At 37.4% G+C, this 12,280-nt stretch overlaps 2 protein-coding genes across 21 annotated transcripts in view; one reads left to right on the top strand and one right to left on the bottom strand.

Annotated features, from left to right (window-relative positions):
* Positions 1–2,269, bottom strand: part of LOC129353236 (regulating synaptic membrane exocytosis protein 2-like) — a 41,840-nt gene extending 39,571 nt beyond the window's left edge. For all 15 annotated transcript variants that reach the window (XM_055022483.1, XM_055022495.1, XM_055022487.1 and 12 more), the window contains exons 1-2: positions 2,005–2,269; positions 1,576–1,739 (exon numbers count right to left, since the gene is read on the bottom strand). In XM_055022483.1, the coding sequence (XP_054878458.1) occupies positions 1,576–1,724 (149 nt within the window). In that variant the 5' untranslated portion in view covers positions 1,725–1,739; positions 2,005–2,269. The remainder of the gene's footprint in view (positions 1–1,575; positions 1,740–2,004) is intronic.
* Positions 2,270–4,360: 2,091 nt separating this feature from the next.
* jtb (jumping translocation breakpoint) lies at positions 4,361–12,094 on the top strand. Of its 6 annotated transcripts, none has more exons than XM_055022523.1 (8): positions 4,361–4,550; positions 4,677–4,790; positions 6,485–7,701; positions 9,226–9,497; positions 9,605–9,645; positions 10,452–10,534; positions 10,947–11,026; positions 11,486–12,094. In XM_055022523.1, exons 4-8 carry the CDS (start codon positions 9,409–9,411, stop codon positions 11,640–11,642), a joined length of 450 nt encoding a protein of 149 aa, XP_054878498.1. In that variant the 5' UTR covers positions 4,361–4,550; positions 4,677–4,790; positions 6,485–7,701; positions 9,226–9,408; the 3' UTR covers positions 11,643–12,094. The 6 variants fall into 6 exon arrangements, with proteins under 6 accessions (XP_054878498.1, XP_054878493.1, XP_054878495.1 ...); XM_055022518.1 differs by having other exon boundaries at positions 10,449–10,534; XM_055022520.1 differs by having other exon boundaries at positions 6,485–7,754; positions 10,449–10,534.
* The last annotated feature ends 186 nt before the right edge of the window (positions 12,095–12,280 follow it).

The following is a 12,280-nucleotide window of genomic DNA, read 5'->3' as shown; positions in this document are numbered from 1 at the left end:
CTCATTTTCACCTGCACTCAAAACCAATTCTTCTGTGGTAGCGCAATAACAAAAAGGCCAAATGGCTCTTTGCCCAGGGCAACACTGCACCAGGGGGCGAAATTAACCCTTGTAAAAAGGTACAATTGCTAGCTAATAACTGAAGAGCTGGTATTTGATTTGAGATTATTTGAAAGTTATAGTAAAAGGAAGATCATGGTCTGGACTTTTTTCTTCTTTAGTTTTGTCTTCATGGCAACTTTGGACGTATCAATATTTAGACTCGTTTGACCTACAATTATTCAGATACTTTAAAACAGAGTTTGTAAAACGCCTGCTCCACATGCTGGAAGCTCCACTTCAGCAAGGTTTAACTGGTACAAGGTTTTGTTTTAATTCAATTCACAAAAGCTTTATTGATCCCAAAGGGACATTGAATAACACATTTGGTTATGGCACTAATGTCCTCTCCGTGTGGCTGGCAAAGAGCAATCCGATCTGTAGCGTCAGAGCATCTCTGTGGTTTTCAGTGCTAAACAACGAGCAGGTTGGTCTTTTTAGATGACCATCACTCTATCTAGGTATAACAGCAGAGTTTAGGCGTATTCATTACAATTGTTTGTTTATATTTCATGCTTGACTCCATTACTTCACCACTTAGAGGCCTGACATAGCAACTGTTACATTTTCTCCCATTTTTTGCTGTAATTAATATATTTTTAGAGATAATGCTGAGCTTAGGGAAACTTTTGGGAATTGATAGGTAAAGCTTCTTGCTGATTTTCTTTTCTCACTGACATTGGCCTAGTCCAGACATATTAATATCTGGGGAAACTAATACATTTGTATGTTTCAGCCTGTTATCCACTCAAAAACTCAGTAAAAATAATTATTTACAAAAGGTCAGATCAAAATAGAGTTTTTGAAAACGTTGTCCAGACATGTTTAGTCCTTACAGAAAGTCATGTTGCTGTTTTAAGGATTCTGATTGGGTGACAGGCTGTATCTTAGCGCTACACTGCCCCCTATGGGTTTGGCATGTTTAAAACGACGCTCAGTTGTGAATTCATAGGGATGAAAACTCCTTTGAAGCCAATGCCATATGTACGATGTTAGTTTTCTAAAAACTGTGGCAGAAATATTTATTTTAGTAAGTAGCTCTTAATGTACAAAACCTGGAAGTACAAGTGTTCCTTATCTATCTATCTATCTATCTATCTATCTATCTATCTATCTATCTATCTATCTATCTATCTATCTATCTATCTATCTATCTATCTATCTATCTAATCTATCTATCTATCTATCTATCAAAACGTTTTTGCAGGTCAGGCTTCCTCTGGGTTTCATCTAATTACCAATTTGATTCCAATAAACTTTATTTTATGCCTCGTTATGAGCCTTTATTTGCAGCGATTGGTTCCTTGCTCAGCTTTACCGTTTATTTATTGAGACAGTGAGTAAATATCTGAGGTGTAACCTTCATCTTTACTGCACATGGCAGCCTTTTATTTTTGAACATCGTGTCTTCTGCAGCAGATGGTGCCAGAGAAATATTGATAACTGCCGATTAATGTAAAACACAAAACCACTCACTTCAGCATGCTCTGCTCCTTCTCCTCCTCTTTCTTCTGTCGCTCCATCACGGAGAGGATGATCCTCCGCTCCTCCTCGGTCAGATGGCTCAGGTCCGGCAGCTCCGGTCCGGCCCCGGTGGGCGGTGCAGGTCCGGCCGCTCCAGACATCCCGACCGAGAGCCGCTGCAAGACAAGGAGGACGGGGTCAGTCCAGTCGGCGTCGGGGTGTTTCATCGCGGCCGAGAGCCGTCAATACCGTCAATAAATCATGATGACGATGATGATGTTGATGATGATGCAGCCTGCAAAGCCGCAGAGCCCTCATTTTATTTCTTCCAGGTGCGTTTCCGTGCGGCGCTGTGCCATCATCATCATCATCCGCCATCAGACCACCTGTTTATCCATCCATCCGTCCATCTATCCGTCCATCCATCCAACCGTCCCTCACCGGACGCAGCGGAGTCCTCTCGTCTGCTTAGTCCGAGCTCATGTTGCCTCCTCCGGGGCTCAGTGGCGGCGGCTCCGGTCGGCTCTGCGTCCCGCGGTCGGCGCTCATCCTTCAGTCCTCCGAGGCGGTCCGCTCGGCCTGCAGTGGTCGCGTTTTCTCGCTGTTCATTCTCCGTTTCTTCTCGGTGATAATGGACGCAGCGGCGCCAGAGGAGGAGGAGGAGGAGACGGAGGAGAAAATAAATAAATCCTCCATAGGAAGCGGGGCGGGGCCACGACGGGACGGCGCTTACGTGCAACAAAGATCAGCTGGTCGTGGGACGGGTGGGCGGTGGTGGTGGAGCAGGAGGAGGAGGAGGAGGAGGCCGCTAAACATAGACCTGCAGCCAAAGATAGAAATACAACCGAGCTCTCGCAGCAGTCAATCAATCAATTAGCTATAAATGGCTCCAGCACACTCGGCCTGGGAGCTTTTCGCACTATTCCTGGATCCACAAAGAGGTGATAAGAATAGCAACGATTATGTTTACATCAGGTAACCTAATAAATAAATAAAACTCTCTATTTTTAATGTCGAAAATAAGAGGGGGAAAATAAAGGACAAAATATTCAGTTCCTGATAATATAATATAATATAATATAATATAATATAATATAATATAATATAATATAATATAATATAACATAATTCCCGAAAACGTAAGACAACTGTGAAATATAAGTCTGTAATACATTAAAATTTGGGAATTGTTCTAAAGAAAACTGCACCCCTGTGTGAACAATAATGATATTGATAATAATAATAAGAGTAATAACTATGATAATGATAATAGTAATAGTCTATAACGCCATTGAACTGAAGCAGCATTTTCCCCCCAAACTAATATAGGCTAATATAATATAATAATATAGTATAATATAATATAATATTGATCTAGTTCATTAAAATCAACATTTAACACCCCTGAAATGATAAATAATAAATAAAAAAATCTATGTCCCTAGTAAAAATACGTAGATAATTGCGCCCTCTGCTGGCTAAAACCAATAACAACGCCACTAAAAACAATAATATTGGTAATATTGATTATAAACAGCAGCAATGTGCATATTAAGCTAGCGCATGGATTCCTTTATGTTCAGTTTAATTCCCTATTAAGTCATCTTTTTTTAATTAATTGATATTGATTCTAATAAGAAGAGAAAAAAACTTTGGAGCTCCAGTAAATTAGGTCTTTTGAATTTTAAATGTAATGAAATCACACCATGGCTCACTGAATCTCTTTAAACTTTACCTTTGTTAACATTAAAGTTATTTAATATTACGACAAAAAGTAAGCTCTGATATTTCAATTTAATTCAAATTTTTTAATCAAGGACATGTTAAAAACAGAGTAGAGAGCGAAATGCTGTTTGCATTTCAAAGAAGCTAAGATTTTTAACCAAATGTTCTCATATCTTTTAATAAACAGTTAATCGTGATTAATTGATTACTGTACTGTAATCATCAAAAAATTTACTAATTAATTAATCATTAACGAGTGTAAAAGGATTTAAAATTTACTTGAAGAATAAGATATTCAGAGCAGAAATAAAGCCAAAATTGTACTGAAATGTGTAGATTTGCATTTAAGATAATAAAAAAAACTAAACAAAACTAAACTTCTTTGTCTATAAATGTTTTACCCAGAATGTCTCCAGTGATTTAGTTTTAACTTTACAGGGTTTAAATTCTGCAAGAAACTAAATTTCCGTTGAGCATCTTTTTGCTAATTATTAATCAGTGATATAAAAATTCATCAATAAATGACCAACCATACACTATAGGAATGCTATGTTATTTAAATTTAAGGAAATAAAATTTATATTTTAGTTACTTAAAAACTGTTCATTTTCATCTTTTTATGTATTTGTAATATTGTACAAAACAGCTTAAATGATTAAATGCAACAGATTAAAAATCTGCAGAATGTGCCATTTTTCTTATCTGATTAATTGATTAATCGATTAATCATCAGAGTAGTTGATTACTAAAATAATCGTTAGTTGCAGCTCTAACCTTCAGCAAGTTTTCTTCCAGGATTTTCCCATATTTTTCTCCCCTGTTCGTCTCGTTAGCATCCCCACAGCATGATTCCGCCACCACCTAATTCACATCTGTGACTATGTTTCCAGAGGAAGGCAGGCCAGGCGTGACCTTTGACCTGAGCTCCTTCTGCCACATGTTCGCTGTGGGTGTCGATGATCTGTCAGTAGTTTTTGGGCTCAGAGTGATGTCATCATGTGGTCACATGACTCATAAACCAGACTAAGAGGATTATTCTGCTTTCCCTTCTGTCATATTTGTCATTCAGCCTGTTTGCTTTTGGACGGGGAAGCAGCGGGAGGATCTGGACGCTCAGAGGATTTATTGATTCATTGGTTTGACCGGTAGATGATCGACAGATGAAGCCGAATGCCTGCGCTGTGTTTCTGCTGCTGATCTGCCCTCTGCAGAGGGCCGACTGCAGTCTGCCGCTCTTCACTCCTGCCACAGCAACGCTGCAGGTAGGACAGGTGACTGAAACAAAAACAACTAGACAAAAAACTGAAACACAAGAGCTTGGAGCCCAGCTGTGTTTAAAGTTGCTCCACATCCTTTGGAGGGTCATTTATCTCTCTGGTTGCTTTTAGGAGAAAGTTTCTGCAAACTGGGAGTCAAACTCTGTCACGTCTCTGAGGAAAAACAGCTTCATGCGACTTCCTGGAATCTGTCGACGTCTGAAGCGACGCAGAGTCACGATAGTGGTAAATATCTGACACAACACAGCGTCAACAGAGACACAAAATCTGTCCTAACATCAGGGTTCCTGCCTACAGATAAAAATATAATCAACTTCCTAAAATAATGGCCAAAGTCATTTTTTACTGACTTAGGACATTATTTTAGGAAGGTGATAAAATTCTAATTCAAATTGAAAAGTGCTTTATTAATCCCAAAGGGGAATTGAATGTTGTTATAACTCATTTTAATTCAAATTCTTCAGAGTTATTGCAAATAGGGATGGATGTCGACAGGAAGGATCTCCAGTGGCGAGCCTCTGACTGAAGACGCTGTTTTTCCAAAACTGTCTCATAAAGAGGATGGTCAGAGTTGCCCTTAACCTTCTAGGTTTTATGAAGAATCCTTCTTTGCATTGTCATCTCCAGAGATTCCTCAGAACTGGACCAGCCTTCGTTATCAGGCTGCTGAGCCATTTTAGGTCTGATCTGCGTCCCCACCAGAGGACAGCAGAAGAGATGACGCTCTCAAAAACCGGTTTATAAAAGATCTGCAGCCTTTTGCTGCTAACCTTGAAGGATCTTATCTTCCAGTCTGATGTTCAAACGAACGCAGAGGTATTTATATTCCTCAACCACCTCCACTTCTCCTCCCATAATGGAAACAGGGTTTGATCCAACTCTGTTGCTCCTGGAATCTTCAATCATCTCCTTTTTTTTTAACAGTCAAGATGAGATGATTGTTCTCAGAGCTTTTCACAAAACACATGGAAAAGGAATTAAATATAGTGACCGCTGGAGATCAGCAGAGCAAGAACAAGCAGGTTCAGATGAAGGATAAATGTTTTGGCTTAGATTAGTTAAAACCTGCACGATTTGATTTAAAAAAAGCAAATCTCAGTTTAGAAAGGAGCAAAATTATTGACTGTTGGTATGGCAACTCTCACACAGGAAAGAAAAACAAAGAATGACAGACAGAGACATTTTTATTGTGACTTCTGCTTTCTACATAAACTTCATTGTTCTAATGCAGTTTCCTGCTGCGCCTGTTGTGTCTTTTAAAGATCAACTGAACAAAATCATAACAGTTTTTTGGGTGCAAATTTAATACGACAAATAATTCCCTAATATAGATGAAAAAGTATTCAATCCTCTGGCAGACTATTTCGCTTATGACTGGAAAACGTCTTATTATAAGTGAAATAATCTGCCAGTGGAACAAGAACTTTTAAAAATCAATATTAAGGAATTATTTACTTTAAAAAACTCATATTTTTCTGAAAAGTTACTTATAAATTTGTTTTGTCTTATATAAAGTGCATCAAGACATATGGACTAGAAACTAGACCAAAAATAGTTGGTAAGATTTTGTGTTTTTGCAGTAAAAATTGAATAAATCATAGTACGTTGAACTGTATTGTATTATGTTATATTAGTTTGAAACTAATACTAGTTTCAAACAATTTAGTTTGTGGAAAACTGAGATTTGTCAATGTGTGTTTCTGCTACCCATGTTTGATATTTCGTAATGATGTAATTTATTTTTACCAGTTTTTTACTTTATGATTATGTGTAACAGAATCTGCACTTTTCTTCTTTTAAATTTAGCTAAAAGTTAATCAAACCCAGAGAATTCCCAAAGTGAAAGGTGCGGGAGTGCAAAACTAAACTAAAACGAAACCTGTCTGTGTTTATCTGAGCCTTTTTTCTTCTTCTCTCAGTGTAACCTGGAAAAGTTCTGCTGGGGCCGCAGCTGGTGGAGGAGACAGAAGACTCCACCTGGCCAGGTGTGTCGCTGCCCTCAAGGCTCCAGGTGTTCACATTTCTTCCTTCACAGTATCTGAACAAAAACAACAAAAAAAACTACAAAATGAAGGATTTACATTCATGGAAACTCTATATTTAAAAATTAAAACATAAATGTTGTTTGTTCTTTTGCAGAGATTATGAGGGTCATTTTTTGTATTAATATTAAAAAATTATCTGTACTAGTGCAAAACACTTAGTCATGATTCTGATTTTGACATAATAAAGTGTAATGCAATTTTCAGTCATGGCCTCTAGGCGGCGGTGTGGATCATCTGACTGACTTCCGCCAACATTTACGTTTCCAACTCAGCTAAGGAAACAAACGGAAGTGACTTTGTCTCCCCATCACAATAAATGTTAATGTTACAGTCAAACTTACATTATTCCTCAGTACTCTCTCCTGGCTTTGAGTGAGAATAAAAATTATTTACACCAAATAATTTACAATCACTAATAATAGCAATAAAGTATGTTTGGACACTGGACTGGGGATTTGCTACTGTTATAGATAAAATGTTTTGTAAAGGTAAGATAGTCAATAACTTGTCCGTTTTGAACCATTTTGTGAAAAAGTAATTTAAGAAGTTGTTTAATTTAAATGCAAAAATAATAAAATAAATATTTTTGATTGCAGTATTTTAAATGCTATTAATTTAACCATTCCTGCTGAAAGAGTTTGAGTTGAGGTTACATTTCACACTATTATTTATCTATTTCTGAAGGGCTGAATAATTTTAAACTCAAGTGATGCTGCTGTAATTTGGATCATAGTGGACTGTCTACCTGTTATTTTTCTCATACTGATTTTATTTTGTTTGCAAGCAATGTTAAATAAATACACTTAAAAATAACGAGAATCTGTCTTCTTCTGTATCCGCCTGACGTAGTGGAGATGCTTTTATTTTGAAGTGTCCTTACCGGAAGGTTTCTAGGCTTTAATGATGTCGTAGTGAGCAGAGGCCGCCCGTCAGATAATCCGGTAACAGTTTTTGAACTTCAGTAGTCTCCCTGTCTGATCTCCGGTCATTTTCAAAGACTACTGTGTTTTAACCGTCGCTGTAAAAAAAGCTGCTCTTCCTCTCAGCTGCAGGGTTGGATCTGAAAATGGCGGCTGTTTCAGCGGATCACAGTGAGTGCTCGGAGCTAAGCTAACGGCTGCTAACGTTAGCTTCTCTTCTTTAGGTAAACACTCAGAATAGGAGGACTGTAAATCACTGCTGCCTCATCCTAACACTCGAGTTATTTCTAAAATGCGTAAATAACCAGAGTTCAGATTGATAAATTGTTATTTTATTAACCGATTGATCGTTTTTGAGTGGTTATTGATCAGCTGTGTTTACAGCCAGTTGATTATAAACCATCTGTTGGTCAAATAATCCCAATCTGGTTAAACATTTGGGTCCAGATGTTTCCAAGAGGCGGAAAATAAGGAGAGAAATCCTTAATAAGGACAAAAAATAAACAATATTACTAGTTGGGAGTTTTTTCTGTCTTTGCTGTGGAACACAGCCCTGAGGAAAGTCTTGAATTGTTTGTTTTCTTTGTGTTGTGCGTCCAAAATTATACAATTACTATTTAGCCATTTTCGCAAGTGGCAGATTTATTTGAACTTTGTCTCGTTTTTTAACTTATTTTTACTGCATTTATTGTACCTTGTAGATCTTTATGACACGAAGTTGATAATTTAGCTCTGAGTTGTTTTCCAACTGTTTTTTTTTCTTTGAGAGAGAAACTATTTAAACCTAGCATAACAATCTAAAATATTTTAATGTTTTTTTTTATCAGTAAGTTTGTATACATTTATCCTAAGGGTGTCTTTTTGTATATATATATATAAGACACATTTACACACTTCATTAACTTCTTTTTTTATATTTATATCTCTCTATATATTTTGTATATTGATGTTTTTCTTTCCTAAACATACAAAAGTTTCTAAATGTTCTAGAAATGTATTTGTGTTCACAATTTTTAACTGCATGTGTATAATAAATAGTTTTCCTCCACTTTTTTCCTCTAAGCGCAATATGTTTATTAAATTCATTGTCTTTGATTAATATTAAATTTCCATAGTTTATTTGTGATTTATCACATCACACTTTGAGTTTTATTTTATTGAGTTTGTCTGAATAAACTTGTGGTAGAACGGTGAAAAGAACCATTTCACTGCTGAGTCTAAAATGTCAAACTAAGCAATAATGTTGCTTGTGCTGTTCAAACAAACAAAAAAGCACCAAAGTTCACAAGGAAACTGCTTGTAGTATATGATGATGGATCCAAATCTAATTTGTAGATTAGTCAATTGATCTACAAATGATCAAGCGCACATTAAAGAAAGGCAATGGTATTGCATTTTTGGTAATAAAATTTGTATTTTCTCATTCAATTATTTGTTTATTTGCATATTTGAAAGTATTTCACTAATATAATCGTTAGTTGCAGCTCTAATATATACAACTGTAGCGAGAGGATCGCAAATACAAAATAATCAAAAATCAGCATGAGGCCAAACGGGGATCTTAAAATAGTTTCAAAAAAGATTTTAAAAATAATTTCTTGGTGTAAACAATGAGTAGATGTTGATGTATTTTTTCCTAAGTCGGATCATAACAGGGAAAAAATCCAGACTGATTTTTGATGTTTTCTCTTCCAGGTCTCTGCAGCCTTTTGCCTTAAGTCACCCAGTTCAATCTGAGCACCATGTAAACAAACCAGGCAGCAAACCATTCCAAGCGTTAACCTGCACCAGCTCCAGAACCAGTGGGTTGCTGGTGAGTAACCAGCAGCAGCAGACAGGGTGGCGGTGCTGTCACCTTCCAGCTGGAGAGGCAGGCTGATGGAGAGCGACTGCCGGATCCCAGTCGCCTGCTGTCGGCCTCGGGTCCTCCTGCTCCACGCTCTGTTCTGGGGTCTCGTCTCGCTCAGGTGGGTTTGGACCCGCAGGCCTCCATCAGAGCCTCAGAGTCTAAGAGTGTTTTTATAGATCAGCGTTTCTGGGGGTAAAAGGCCGTTTTGATGCTTTTTCATTCCAGAGTGTTTGGAGCGGCGCTGCTGAGCGAGGAGAAGACGACAGGTACACCTCGGCTGCTTCAAACATCCTTCTTTTACTTTTTATGTCGCCTGGCATCACTAATAGAACTGTATTTATTTCAAAATACCTGTTCCTTTTAAAAAACTAAATCCTCAGGTGATATTTGAAGCAATTCTTTTACCTAAAACTTCTTATATTTTTATTTAAATTTCTCTTTTGTGTGGATATTTACTATAGTCCAAAAAATTTTTTTATAGTGCTTCCATTTGTTCACAGTGAACCCAGCAACCAGTCTGATTATTTTAAAGAATGCTTTTTAATTCTGTGTGACCAAATCTCATCCTAAATATATCATCTTCTTTCTTTATTGCAATACATTTGATAAATTTCCCAACGTTTTTTTTTGGATACTATGATAAAATCTAGCATCGTCTCGTCTTCCATTTCTTCTTAATGTAGAATTTTACTATATTCTTAACCCCATTTTTACTTATTTGAGCATTTAAATTCTCTTTTTGCAGCACTTTCCACAAAATCAATAATTTTGACCTCTGCCACCATTTTTAATCCTGAAATTTTAATGACTTGTACACAATTTAAACTTTCATCTCTAACCTCTTTAACTCATTCTAAAGCAATCAGAGTTGCCTCTAATTTACCTCTAAACACTTAATTTATCTATTTTTTATTTTTCTGGAATTAAAAAAGATATTCCTACTCTTTTTAAGATGATTTTAGTGTCTGTATAGATCTTTTTGGCAAACAGCAGGACTAATCTGAAAGCTAAGCCCAAACCTTCACGTTTCACGTTTGTTTTTTCCTGACCTTTTCTTCTTCTGCATCAGCAGTGAAGCCTGTTGTCGCCCCCTGCTGGTTGCTGGAGAACTTTGTGGTGCTGGAGGAATGCAACCGCTGCAGCGACTTCAACGCTGTACGTCAACTCAGCTTGTTATGCTCTATTTAGCTGAACATTACAGGGCATTATTGTACTGGTTATCATTTATATATTTAAGAAAAAATATCTTACTATGATAAGAACTTATGTTTATTAATCATGCAATTGCTCGTTCAGAAGTGTCTTTAATTAAATTTTATGAGTCTTTAAAATAATGATTGAATGATTTAGATTTTTAAGTTTTATTTTTTGGAGCAGTGGGAGTAATTATATATTTTCTGTTTTACATTAATCGGATTGTGATGTAATAATTGATGTATTTTCAGTCTGAGTTTTAGTTTACCTTCAGAACTTGAAGAATCAGTTTTATATGTGCGATTCAATCAGGAAGATGATGAAGAGCTGGGTCTCGATTGGCTGACGATGTCTTCAAACGTGTGTGTTTCAGAAGACGCAGACGGTTTGCAGTCAGACGGGATACGTGGAGCGAGTGAACTGCACCAAGACCAGCAGACAGGAGTACAAGAGGTCAGAACCTGAAGGTTAAATGAGGCTGAAGTTTTCTGTTAGAGGTCAGACAGAAACACATTCAGGGACTTTTCTGTTAGGAGATTGAAACTCTCCTGACGATGAGAACTTCATCAAAATCAAAAAGAAATGTCCTTCCTTCCATCATTTTCTTTTTTTTCTTCTTTATCCCTTTATCTGTAGTCTTTCCTCATACTCTTGCTTCTTTCCTTTTGTCTGTCCTTAGTTTGTTCCTTGGTTCCTTCTTCCCTTGTCTTTGTGAACTTTCCTCTTTCCTCTCTTGTTTCCATTCTTAATTCCTTGTTCTTTCCTTCCTCTGTCCCTCTCTTGTGTTCTTCTTCCATTCTGTGTTAATTCCTTCTATTTAAATGTCTGCCATAAATTGATCTGAAGCGGATCCAGATCAAATGCTGTTGTAGTGTAAACAGACACTAACCGTTCTCCTCTGCCTCCTCCCAGCTGTCGCTCCGCCCTGATGGAGGAGCATCTCTTCTGGAAGTTTGAAGCGGCCATGTTGGCTCTGACTGTCGTCTTCGCCATCCTGGTGGTCATCCGCCAGCGCTGGCTGGATCGCCTCGCCTCTGAGAAGGTCCGCCGACAGATCGAGTCCATCTAGGAGAAGAGGGTCCTGCTGGGTTTTTAAATCCTTTGGCAGTATTTTTTTAAACGGATCCAGGTTTGGACCGGACCTGTTGGACGTCCTCCATGGAGCTGGCTGAGCTCAGCTCCCAGTCTGTGAAACAGCAGAACAAACACTAAAACCGGGACGATGAGTCTTGACTCGCGATGGAAACTGTAGATTATATTTTAGTGAACAGAGTTTATAGAGAAATCAGGGAAGGAGACGTTTGATCTGGATGAAAACAGAAGTGAAACTGACAAACCTTGGGATCTGAAGCTGAAACGTCTCTTCCTGCATCGCGGTGATGTCACAGTCAGGAACTTCCTTATATGGACTCTGGAAGTGACAATTGGAAGCAGCTGTTTCTGAAGTGTGGAAAAATGGGCTTTTTCTTTCAAGATTAAACATTTTCCTGCAGAAATGCAAAATAAAATTCAAATCTGATATTTAAAGATGCAGTTCTGTTTCAGTTTGCCATTAAAAACTGTTTTCACATCCGTGTTTTGGTTGATGTGGCTGTATTTTGGTTCCTGTGCAGAAATTGGATGAAAGTATTTTTGATCTCTGGATAAATAAACAATTAATTGTCAATTAATGGTTCATTATATTAAAATTAGTTCCAATCAATTAAT

Source organism: Poeciliopsis prolifica, unplaced genomic scaffold (genome assembly GCF_027474105.1).
Source record: "Poeciliopsis prolifica strain line A6 unplaced genomic scaffold, Auburn_PproV2 SCAFFOLD087, whole genome shotgun sequence".
NCBI classification, from domain to species: domain Eukaryota; kingdom Metazoa; phylum Chordata; class Actinopteri; order Cyprinodontiformes; family Poeciliidae; genus Poeciliopsis; species Poeciliopsis prolifica.
The sequence above is the reverse complement of the archived record's forward strand: the minus strand, read 5'-3'. Positions and strand labels throughout refer to the sequence as shown.

What these genes read in the sequence shown, in the direction of transcription:
- jtb (XM_055022518.1), top strand. Translation starts at nt 9,409, where the DNA reads ATGGAGAGCGACTGCCGGATCCCAGTCGCCTGCTGTCGGCCTCGGGTC. An exon ending in GAGCGAGGAGAAGACGACAG is followed by an intron (nt 9,646 to 10,448) that starts GTACACCTCGGC and finishes CTTCTGCATCAG; the next exon opens with CAGTGAAGCCTGTTGTCGCC. An exon ending in GCTGCAGCGACTTCAACGCT is followed by an intron (nt 10,535 to 10,946) that starts GTACGTCAACTC and finishes TGTGTGTTTCAG; the next exon opens with AAGACGCAGACGGTTTGCAG.